We start from the raw sequence: 12,818 nt of genomic DNA on the forward strand, positions 1-12,818 counted from the left end.
AAATAAGTCTTTTTGGTTTATTTTCAATTTTTTATTAATTTCTTTATTTGAATTTATTTTTAATATTTTAATAAAAAATTCGCTAATAAAAATTAAATTTTTTAAGTCAACATATCATTTTAGTATAAATATTTTATATTTAATATATATTATTTTAACAGCTTAAATTAGTATAAAAAGAAAATATAACTAGAAGATAGAACAACATATAAAAAATTCGTAATATACTTTGTAAAGTACTTTCGGGTTCCCAGACCCATTAGTAGTAAAGTGGAATCCGCGCTGAGATTTTGTTAAAATATCTGCATATTTTATTACTTATAAAATATGTTTTGTTTTATTTTTAAATTTAATATTGTAATTTTTAATTTGTATTCAACTCTTATAATGGGTGGATTAACATTATATTACAATTAAACTATTTTTTTTTTTAATTTTCTGATTTCTCATAGTTTGCATACATTTAACGAATTTCTTTTTTTGTTGTAAATTTCATTTTAAATATTTTACAAATATTTTTCTGTTAATCTTTATTTATGTCTTATTAGTATTTTATTTTATTTTCTAAACATTTATTTGAAAAGCTTCCCTCTGCAGTTTCTGATTGGCACGTATTCGTGGTGAAGTTTGGGTTTTCGATTTCTCATTTGAATCTGAAAAACGCGCTGGTGGATTTATGTGATCTTGGTAGTTTGGTGGATAGTTGGATATGCTTTGGTATATACATAAAATATTTGAAATTAATTTTTCTTTCTTAAGTTTAATATATTTAATATTGATTCAAGTAATTGTTAGAGCAAGAACAACCCAGTGCTGTAAATATGGTTTTTTTTAATTTTTTCACATATAAAAACTCACCTAAATGTGGTTTCTTCGTTGTGGCTGGAATATCCACTTGAACTTCGCACATGTCGCTTACCGCCGGTGCCTGATTTTCCTGCTTTCCGTGCTGCAAATGGAGGTTTCGATTTCCGCGACATACTAGTAGGTGTGGTCTCCGATGAGGAAGAAGTTTCATCCTGTGTATCTAATAAAAAAATATATTTATACGTTACATTACATTCTACGTTTTTTTAATGAAACTAACTCACCACGTTGCGCTCGATACTTGGCTGAGTTGAGAGCGCGCGCAGACACATCATTGTCGGATTCGGAACCGAGTGTGTCATATTCTGTAATTGGTATGTGAAGCGTTAGGATTTTCCTAACTTCGGAATCTGTTGAACCTGGATTATCCGATTCTAAAAAGTTTAGTACGATATGATGGATTTTGTTGTTGTTGTTGAGATGAAGATTGAATGAATGTTGTAATTTTTTAGGAAATTAATATTAAAAAACAAAAAGTTAAATAAAAAATTAATAATATACAAAAATAAAAATAAAAAGCAAATATTTTAATGATTTATTTTATTTTTTTTTTTTGAGGCGAATGAAAAGTGCAGGAATTTGTATGAATAGTGAGTGACGTTGGGAGGGGGTGATAATTTCAAGGTTTAAGATCAATTTCATATGATATTAGCATGATGGTGTGACGTCTATGATATGTCTGATTTGAAGCATGCGATTCAAATGATGATTTTAGTCACTCTAAATTTTGCTTACTTCAAAAAATCTTACTACTTAGAAATTACTAAAAAGCTTCAACTTACCTTGACTCTCGGAGTGAGGATCACGTAACCGGCCAACTTTTCGTCTCACCTTTGTGTATTCTGGTTCTTTTGTCTTAAAAATTTAAGAATGAAGAAAATTTAAGATTGAAGAATATAAGGAAATTATAAATGAAAAGAATTTATTGTTATATTTACATGATAACTGTCTGGTTTTACATCGTGGTAAACAAAAGAACCACGCACGGAGTGATAAGGTCCACTGTAGACATTGCCGCTATATGAGCTCTCGCTGTAGGTTTGCTTGTTTAGTTGAAAAGTTGCATATGGACAGATATCTTCGATGTATTCATTGCCCTCAGCTTTACCGAAACTGCCTGAATCGTTGGAGTTGGAACCGCGTGGTGGACCAGCGCTAGGATTGCAGCGTACCGCTAAATATTGTTGGTCACGATTTTGTTTGTTCTGCAAGTTGGCCAATGAGGGAGATTCAGACATTGAAGATGAAGCGAGGCGTGCTTGATGATTTATTTCTAGTAATTTAATAATGCATTTCAATAATATTAAAATTAAAGTTAATATCATACTTCTTTTTCGTATAAATAAAACAGCTGCTATGAGGCCTAATAGCATAAACATAGATAAGCAAACTGGTAATAGCACCTTGAAGTTTGCATAAAAAGGACTGTCGCTCATATGCGACACGGGATTTGCGTGATCTGTTGAGTATATAACTGTATACACGATTTTGTTTTAAAAAGATTGTAATACATATTTAATTAGTACTAACCTCCTTGTGGTGAGAGAGTAGTAAAATTGTAAACAGCTGTAGTGGAACCAGCATTATTGTGCGCTGTTACTTTTAGTTGATATTTTGTACCAGGAACTAAGTCACTAACCGTGAATATGCGTTCTGTAGGAGGTATATGATTCGAAACAACATTCCATTGCGATCTATACAACGCCATTATTGCAAAAATGTTATTCAAACTAAAAACAATTAAGACTCACCTGCCATAGACACGTGATTCAATCATAAAATACAAAATTCCACAACCACCATCGCCCCACGAATCTAGCCAACAAGTGACACTTGTTGAGTTATGAGTTATCATTTGCGAATGCTTTGGCTGCACTGGCGGATTGCCTTTTGTATACGAGTTAACTATATCACAGGGCAGACCCGTGCCTATTTTATTATAGGCAGTTATGTAGAGTTGATATCGCGTACCACACCACAGATTACTAAGCAAATGTGAATTTGTTTTCGCATCCACCTGCAGCTCCTCCCAGTCACCATTGTCACGTTTATAGTTAATAACATAACCTAGTATAGGACTACCTCCGTGACTATTATCTAACCACTCTAAGTGTAAGCTATCTGTATACGTGTTGACAACAGTTAAGTTAGGTGCCTCTGGTGGTACTTTCACCACGATACTATAAACAATTTCATCCTTTCCCCAAGTGTTTTCTACACTGCATGTGTAGTTACCGGCATCCAAAGCCTGACACTCACGTATATTCAGTGTGCCGTTCTTTGAAATGGACTTCCGTGAGTTCGTTTCCATATTGTGACCATCTTGTCGCCAAATAGTGACTGGAGCTGGTGAACCGACTTTTCGGCATGGCAGTTCTAAATGTTCTTTCCACGGGGTTATAATGCGCTGACTGAAAGACACAATCCGTGCTGGTACTTTGTTGTTTGGTGGCACTGTTACCACTTGTGTCTTCTCACCCTCACCTATCTTTGTTGAGGCAGTTAACCAAAATTGATATGTGGCAGATTCTTGTGTGCGTTGTGTCTCATGCATTTCCACAAATGGACCAAGCACACGTTTATGTGTGCCTTCTTCACGCCCGCCCTCTAACATGGACATGTAGAATGTGTAACCAGTCTGTATTGAATACATTCGTTTATCAATATTATTAATGCCAATGTGATCAACAAAATTGGTACTTACAATGTCGCCATTTGGAAGCTCTGGAGGAAGCCAAGAGATTATAATTTTTGTATTAGAAGCTGGTATGGCTTTTATTGCTTGTGGTGCGGAGGGAACTGTAATAATAAGAGTAATATATAAACCCACTCCATGATTTTAGATAAGATCTCAAAACATTTACCATCTTCGTGTGTGCGGCAGTAGAGTGGCTTAGTTTTTATGCCATCACCAACTTTAGTGTAGGCTAACACCCAAACCGTATAGTTGGTGTATTTTCTTAGGTTTTCAATGGTAACGTATTGATTTGTAGATTTCACAACCTCAGGATCAGTTTCTATTAAAACAGGAATTATAAATATGTAAATTAGAGGTAAATAAGTAAAAATGACTGATTGAAAGACACAGTTCACCAATCAATAACGAATGGTTAACTTGCAAAAACTATATAAGACAATGTACCATGCAGTTTTGTGGAAAGAAGTTTAGAAACTGGAATGAGATTTTTAATTAAACCATTAATGAATATCAACTCTTTTGATTACAGAAACTTGACAATGGATTACAATTTACTTTATTTTGAAATTGTGAAATATCTTTTTTAGAAGACAAAAATAAATTGAAAGAACTACTGAACCGGAAGTGGATAGAAATGGATCGTCTAGATGTGGACCGTCCAGATGTCAACCGTTTACCATGGAATGAAGTTGACCGTCTAGAAGTCGACTACCCTGAAGTGGACAGTTGAGAAGGGAACTGTCCAGAAGTGAACTATCCTGAAGTGCACTGTCCAGAAGGGAAATGTTTGTAAGTGGATGTTTAAAAGACAAAATATCTAAGTTGGCTTAGTAGGCAGGATCTTGCCATATTATGGTACTAGGCGATGGTTTGAGTGGCAAACACGCTGCTGTATTCAAAACTATATCAAACGGTTTTTATGGGAGTTTTGCATGTCGAGGTAAAAGAGAGGACGATTCGACATTTCCTCTTCAAATGTCCAACTTTATACTAAATTTGCAAGAGTAATTATGGAGGTTGGTGACTTTGTAAGAAATTTATTTTTTCTGCAATAGTAATATTTCATCCAAAAAATATATACATATTATTTTAAAATACTTTGACCATCATGTTATAGATTTAATCTATATGAGTACAAATATGAAAACGACATTTTTTGGTGTGAATTTAATTGAAAGTTTTTTTTGGAAAGACATCTTTTATTCTAGATGTCTCCTTTGTTTATAATAAACTTATACTTATTAACATGAAAGAGACTTAATAGTAGTGTAGTAGTTTGTGTTCGAATTTTTCGAATAATTCAAATAGTTCGAATATTCGAATATCAATGAATGATTTAAATAATTCGAAACATTCGAATAATTCGCTAATCGTTTTGCTATGAATATTTCGAACTATTCGAAAAAAATTGGAATATTCGTATTATCTCAATATTAGGAATATCAGAATTATTTGTATAAAATGAGCAACAGTACCTTCTAGGAACTTTTGTTAAAGCATCCACAAATTAATACCTTACCCGCCCTGTTTCGACACTATTTGTTCAATGTAAAATAAATACTATCTTCCATCTAAACCAAACTCTGATAAAACTATTTTGATTCTCAATTTACTGCATTTTATTTGCTTTAATTTTGAATGCAACCAACCAATGTGACGAAATCAAATTTTTCCTCAAATGCTCTGAAATGGTTTTAATTGGCTGCAATTTCCTTTTATTCTTCATCACTGACGAATTAATCTTTCATCATCAGTCAGCAGTGTTTGTAAAGGTGTTAAAAATTAATGGCCTGCATAATTGGTGCCAGTAAATTACCAACAAATCTTATATCTCCTGACGTAATTTACAGTGTAAACATTAAATCATTGCAACGGCGGTAATCAATGTTTGCTTTATTCGCAATTTCATTTGGCAAACAACTACCAAATGCAAATGCAGACATATCTACTAGGGACATGTGGACATGTATGGACATCCATAGTAGTTGCCCGATGCCCGATGCCTGTAAGGACATGTGTACATCTGCCTCTGCATAAAACTACATGAGCCGCTATTTTGTTCAATTGTGAGCTTGTTTCGTTTTACGCCTCTCATACTCCACTTACCATACAATTCATCCACTGATATGTAAAATACTTTGTATCCTTTGATTTTGCCATTTTGTCCGTCCACATCCGGTGGTGACCAGGTGATGTAAATGGATGTTGAACCTAGAACGTCGCATTGCGGACTTTCTGGTGGTGAGGATGGCACTAAAAAGTGATATTATTAATACTGTCGTCTCTTACAATGAGTAATGCCAAAGATTATCAATTCTCACTGCAGAGCAACAAAGATGTATCGCTCGCACACATACATACCAACACACACAAATACATCCCCATGTCTTAGTGTATTTGTCTTTATAATTTAGGCAATTTGAATGTGTTGGGCAATTAACAAATCCAATCAATGCATTTACACATGACACATACACACATACACACCTACATGATTTTCCATTGTCAACTCACTAACTAAATGGTTATTTGTCAGCCTCGCTGACCCATACTTACCATCCTCCAATGTTTGCACTGCAATCTCTTTACTTGGTGGTCCGCTGCCCTGACTGGTGTATGCCTGCACGATTACATGGTACTGCGTGAATTTGTTTAGATTTGTCAGCACTGTTTCACCGCCAAAATGTGACCTTACTTCCACCGTTTTAAAGCTGAAGCCCTGAGTGGGATTTACTTCCTTGTCCTCGGGCGATAACGACATCTGATAGCCCACATAGTAACCAAGCAATATTCCGTTCCAATGGTCACGTTCGGGTGCATCCCATGTGACTGATATCTCAGTGGAACTCTTTGCCTCGGCGCGCACATTCAGCGGCGGGCCGGATGGCACCTCCTCCAGTGTGGTCACTTGCACCACCTCAGAGTACTCGGAGGCGCCTAATTTATTCTCAGCTGACATGCGAATGTGATAGGCTTTGGCTGGTCGTAGATTTTGTATGTTGACCACTGTTTGTGCACCGGTGATGGTGATGTGCTCGGCGTTTTGCCAAATGTCTACAGGAATTTCGTGTAAATTAAGCAATTAAGCAATGAAAATCGAAATATAAAACAAAATGTAAAATGCAATATTATAGAAGAAGGAAAAATAATATTTTTAAAAGGAAATTGAAAAATGGAAAAGGTATATAGCCTCTGGCACTGCATTGGTGTGGTGGCTTTGCTCTACATTATTTTTGATTTGATTTATTTTATAAGTGTACACTAATCCAATGCAGTTCTTGTTAGATTATATGATTTTATTTTATTGCAAATTGAAGTCCTTATTTTTGGTTCATCTGTTTAGAGGTACAAACCTGAGATTTGTTTATAAAAAATGTGATACTCCTCAATTGGACTGTTGCCAGCGAATGGTTGACTCCACGTTAACTGCAAACTCCGGGATTGCTGTGAGTTGATGCGTAGGTTCTTTGGCTGTTCGGGTACTTCTTGCACAATTAATTGTATCGACATTTCGTCCTAATTGTTCGTTTGGTTTTTGCAGGATTGTTGTAATATTCCGGAAAACCCAAGTCAATTATTATTGTTGTTTTATTTATTGTAAGTTGCCGGCATTTATTTTGTATGCATGAAAGCAAATGAAAGTAAACAAAAAGGATATTTGAGTTAATATAGAAGTGAGTCACATATGCAAACAACATGAACTTAAGTAGGTTAAGCTCACAATAAAGTTTATTTACTTGGCATACTGCGTCTACAATTTATATATACTACATATATATATAAATATATTTGTAGATGAATGCAATCCAAAAAGCTTCAAAATAAATTATACTAGCATTAGTTAAGCAAATATCTAATAACTTACATCCTTCTATGGTATTTGTTCATTATCCTTTTGAAATACAGCATACACATTACTTAAAACGAAAGTATTATGGAGAATGCAGAATATTTAAAATAAGTTGAAAACCCATTAGCAGTTGATTAGATAGTTTAGAAAAAAAATTTATTATTTATTTTAAAAACATTTAAGATTATTATTCTTCTCGGATCGGTCAAAGTAATCATAACATTTCATCTATATTCTGGTAACTTATGTTGGTACATTGATAGTTCTAAGATGGATTGATTGAAAAATAAATCAATGCAATAATCACGATGAGTGGATGGATAGTACTGCTTTATTTAATGTACTTCTGTCTCTTATATTCATTTTGGCGTGGTGTTTTGTTGTGGTGTATGCGCCTAAACAAATACTATTTACAATGAGATAATGAAATATCTGGTGTGGCGTATGCGCCTAAATAAACACTAATTATAGGGATATCTTCGACTAAACATCTAAATTAGTCTAAAATAAGATACATGTTCATATTTGACTACAATTAATATTGCTTTGCGTTAAACAATAAAGCCATACAACTAGATTGTTTAAAAGGTTTGCAAAAAGGAAATAAAATTTTTAGTTGTAAAATGACTAATATTCAGTATAATATTTTTCAACTTCTTCCAACGATTCTTTAATTCATAAATCCGATATTTGTATTGATTTTTAGAAGATCTGGAAATACCCTTCCGCGTCAGCTATTACTTTTTCGTTTCACCAAAGAACTTTATGAGACGTTAGAAGAGCCAGAAGTAAGAGAGAACTTCATGTTATAAATAGGCGGATTGTTGCAACGTTTGATGAAAGAAGAGCCAGTATTTGGAAGGAGCTTAATTTTATGAATAGGCTGATTATTGAAACATTTTTTGAAATTTGTTTCATTTGGAAAAATTTTTAAGATGTGAGAAGAGCCAAGAGACAGAAACAGCTTAATCTTTTTAATAATCTTTACATTTAAGAAGAACCACAAGTCAGAGGTAGCTGAATCTTGTAAATAGGCTGCAACGTATGGACTTAAAAATATGTGTCATGGAGGTTTCGAATCAAAATTGAAGCAAACAATTGGACTAGTACAAAGCAGTTAAGGTATTAATAACTTCCGATTGGTGAAATAATACAAAATGTTTTCTCGTGAAATTTCACTAATCTGAAAATAATATTAGTTAGGAAAAACAATGGTTTAACAAATATAAAATATTTATTTTCTAGCATTTTTTGTATTAAAATTAAAAGTTAAATTTTTTTTTAATATTTAGGAAATATCGGTACTCGGTTTAATATATCGAGCAAAAGTAAATTAAATTTAACTTAAAAAATATTAATATGATTTAAGTTAGTAATTTATAAAAATCATTTAATTGAAGATATTTATCCATAATAACTTTAGAGATCTTTTTATATAATAATTTCATTCTAACTCTTAACCTTATTTACTACAACATAGTGTTGTATTATAGTGTTATTATAGTTTTTATAGTGAACTTGTAACTTCCAAATGTTTTTATGTATCAATGAAATATAATTAAATAAAAAATACTTTAAGGTTAATTTTTTCTTGCCGATAATGGCGTGTCGATTTATGACGAAAGAAACTATTTAAAAGTTAGACGGATTCGAATAGCAAAGAAAGGACAAAGACAAAAAGACCATAAACTAATTAAATAAAATTCGATTATTTCCAAAGACCACTGATGAAGAGTACTTGGCAATACTCGAAACAGCGTTGTATGATCAGCCAAATTTCAAAAAAATAAAAATAAAAAATTTTTGTTTTTGTCCTTTCTTTGCTATTCGAATCCGTCTAAAAAATACTTTAATTTGTTAGATTAGAAAGACTAGTTAGGTGAAGTGGTAGGAGGAATGAATCCTGCTCGATAAACTAGAAAGCTATTTTGATTCCACATTCTTCGTAATTTTGATCGAAACCAGAAAGACGCATTGATGAATGCAAGTATATATTTCTCAGTGTCCGTTTCCGCTGTTGGTGCATAGGGCAATGCAAGTATCTAATCAATATTAATGTTGGAAATATCGCCGATTGTGTTAAAGCGTTCAATAGCTTAAGACTGTTTCTGAACAAATCTGGACAGAAATACAGCAGATGCTCCAGTGTCTCCTCTTTAAGTGCCGGTAGACATGTGTTACAGGACAATCGACAGAGCAACTTGAGCATGACTCTATGCCGTCATTAAATCCAATATATTTGTTAGACTAATTTTAATTTATTTATTTTATACCATATAAGTCAGAAATCCCGTCACTTTTCGCTCACATGCTTTTAATGTTCAACTCAGCTCAAATATATATAATGAAATTAAGAGCCAAACTGCCAAGCAACGGCATTAATAATGAGAAAAACAAAAAGAAACAATTAAAAAATTATTTATTAACATTATAAAGAAGAAATTTAGAAAAAAAAAATATAGTATTATTAAAAAGTGCCAGTTAACAGCATTAAAAAACCAAAAAATATATTTGCAATAAATTTTTGTGGAAAACTTTTGTTTTGGATTGCGATCATCTACAACATTATTCCATTATTTTCTGTGTACTATCACTAAACACATAAATATTTCAAATAATTATTTTAACATTAAAGGTATTTTTGTTTCTATTTTTTTTCGTCCAATTTAAAAATAGAAAATAACAGAACGACAGCGAAGGAAATAAATGGAATGTCCTTAACATGGATAAACTTACCTGTCCAAATGCATTGCTGGCCTGACAAATATAAATGCCTGTGTCCTGGCGATATGTGTGGGAAATGCCTAATTCGGATACCATTCCATCGTCGAGGACCTGATCACGTATCGTGTATCTATTACAGACGAAAGAGTATTATTTTCACTGTTTGTTTGTTTGTCTGTTTGTTTACTTAAGTAAATTTATTTTCTTATTTTGCGAGCATTTCAATGCAGAACGAATGTATGAGTGTAGTGTATTGTGTGTTGTGTAAATGTGTGAATGTGTAACTATTTGCGTGCTTTTATTCATTTTTTATTGTGTTTTTGTGCAACATGAATTTTACAATGAGTTACAATTTTATTGTTGTTGTTAAATTTGTTGTCATTGTTGGTTGGCAAAGACGAAGACATATGATCCGTGCCGCGTACGATGTATTTGCATCAGTGCACGTATGTTTGTATGTGTGTGTTGAAGTGAATTGTGCGCTTCTGCATATATGAAGCACTTACGTACGTACTTGTGTGTGTGTGTGTATTTGCGATACAAAAGTATTTGTAAATAGTATAGGAAGAAAGGAGAATAAATAAAACTAACAAATATACACTCTTTATACTCTTTGCTCGTTTTAATATTCAAGTAAAATGGCAAATGGTAAATGGAAAATGGAAAAATGTTCAAAAAAGAAAAATAAGAAGAAGCAAATATTTTAGCATAAAAGGTAAAAGTTGATATAAATGGAAAATTTCTACTCAAATGGCATTTGTGGCAGTGAAGTACGTTCATTGTGTTAACTGTGGTAACATATTGTTAATGTGAGACAAACTCAAGTGCTTATACCTGTACAGGAATCGATTATACAGGGTATGTCATCAATTTTAAATCCACTTTATTTTATTATGACAACTTTTGAAATATCTCAGAATATAATTTCTTTTTCAATAAATTATATGGTACATATATTTACATATTAGAATACAAATGGATTTTAATACCTATAATATTATATTATTTTGTAACGTACGGCACTGTAACTGACTTAATGGGTAAAAGGCAAATATAGCAAATCACCTTCAGGTACTTATTGCAATCAACATTTGGGGTTCCTAATCCACCATCTATATTATACATTATAATCCAATGTCAAACTCAGAGAAATTACAATGGTATGAAATTCAATACATCCAGAAAACCACCGCAGGTATTTATAAGAATAAAAATTTAGGGTTCCAATCTATCACCTTTATCACGATTTATAATTGAATCTCAAACTTCTCAAACCTGCAAAGCTGAACAGACCACTATTTTATACTGAAGAAATAGAACAGGTGACTATTCTATATTGAAAAAGTAAATAAGATAAGACTACCCGTTACTGAAGAAATATAACAGATGTCTTTTCTATACTGAAGAAATAAAAGAGATGACTACCTATTATAACTATCTCTATTTACCCTTTACTTACAATTTACTTAAGAAATATAACAGATGATTTTCTATACTGAAGAAGTGGAACAGACTACTATAATATATTGAAGAAATAGAACAGACGACTATCCTATACTATGGAAGTAGAAGAGACGACTATCCTGTACTGAAAAAGTACAAGAGACGACTATCCGGTACTGCAGAAATAAAAGAGTAGACTATAATATACTGCAGACATGGAAGAGACGAAAGTGAAAAAAATGACTATTTTATGCTAATTAAGTAGAAGATATGATTATCCTATACTGAACAAGTAGCAAAGGCTACTATAATGAATAAGTAGAAGATATGATCCTTCTAGCAGCAGAAGTGGAAGAGATTACTATCATGTACAGAAGAAGTAAAGGACATGACTATTACCATCTACATATATGATATGACCATCATATACAGAAGAAGTAAGAGACATGACATTACTTCTATCCTCTACTGATTATTCTCTTCTGAAAAAAGTAGAACAGAGATCTATCCTATACTAAATAAGTAGAAGAAATATATTGAAGATGTAGAAGAGATGATTATTCTGTACTAATGAAGTAGAAAAGATAACTATTCTATACTGAAGAGGTAGAATTGAACAGAATTCACAGTGATTTTTATTGTAGTTGTACCTCTGCTTTTCAACCTCTGTTTTTCAAATGATTGATAAATTTTCAATATTTTGAATAATTAATTAAAAACATTATCAATCTTTCAATGATTATCTGTAAAACTTAGTGAATTTCTACCGTATTATCCACTAATAAGTGTTGTTAATGTACGCATTGTTTTTAAAATATCTCTCTTAGGTAATGATTTTAGTCAATTCTATTTTGTCCTCATTTTGTATATATTATTATAACTTTTGAATTATACATGTAATATTAACAATAATGATATATGAATTGATGTTCCCAGTGAGAGCATAGGGCTATTAAGATTGAAGTATAAAGTTCTATTATTTTTTAATGAAAACACTGATTTTCCTTACTTTTCTTATTAGAGTAAAGCTTAAAATCTTCTTTGTTCCTTTCCTTCCTTAATTAATGCAATGGGATAAATAATATGCTATTTGATAAATTAAAGAACATATTAGTAAGGGCCGTCTGGTAATTATTTTCTCTATAGGTGCTTTTAAAACTAACGCCGATATAATTTTTTTAGTATTACAAATATTTACTTCAAAACCAGGACTACATATAACTATAATATTTCAAT

The 12,818-nt window shown here is 32.2% G+C and overlaps 1 protein-coding gene across 3 annotated transcripts in view; it reads right to left on the minus strand.

Moving 5' to 3' along the window:
• Positions 1-525: 525 nt before the first annotated feature.
• Positions 526-12,818, minus strand: part of LOC119668386 (Down syndrome cell adhesion molecule-like protein Dscam2) — a 78,492-nt gene continuing 66,199 nt past the window's right edge. Inside the window, exons 19-32 of one of the 3 annotated variants that reach the window (XM_038077872.1) lie at positions 10,152-10,269; positions 6,919-7,081; positions 6,122-6,619; positions 5,672-5,818; positions 3,732-3,884; positions 3,572-3,666; positions 2,619-3,505; positions 2,398-2,561; positions 2,195-2,341; positions 1,806-2,140; positions 1,650-1,722; positions 1,092-1,172; positions 859-1,027; positions 526-712 (exon numbers count right to left, since the gene is read on the minus strand). In XM_038077872.1, the coding sequence (XP_037933800.1) occupies positions 565-712; positions 859-1,027; positions 1,092-1,172; positions 1,650-1,722; positions 1,806-2,140; positions 2,195-2,341; positions 2,398-2,561; positions 2,619-3,505; positions 3,572-3,666; positions 3,732-3,884; positions 5,672-5,818; positions 6,122-6,619; positions 6,919-7,081; positions 10,152-10,269 (3,178 nt within the window). In that variant the 3' untranslated portion in view covers positions 526-564. Of the gene's footprint in view, positions 713-858; positions 1,028-1,091; positions 1,242-1,649; positions 1,723-1,805; positions 2,141-2,194; positions 2,342-2,397; positions 2,562-2,618; positions 3,506-3,571; positions 3,667-3,731; positions 3,885-5,671; positions 5,819-6,121; positions 6,620-6,918; positions 7,082-10,151; positions 10,270-12,818 lie in introns of all 3 variants that reach the window. The other 2 variants (XM_038077871.1, XM_038077870.1) reach the window with 2 other exon arrangements.

The sequence above is a fragment of the Teleopsis dalmanni genome, chromosome 1 (genome assembly GCF_002237135.1).
Source record: "Teleopsis dalmanni isolate 2A chromosome 1, ASM223713v2, whole genome shotgun sequence".
Classification (NCBI taxonomy): domain Eukaryota; kingdom Metazoa; phylum Arthropoda; class Insecta; order Diptera; family Diopsidae; genus Teleopsis; species Teleopsis dalmanni.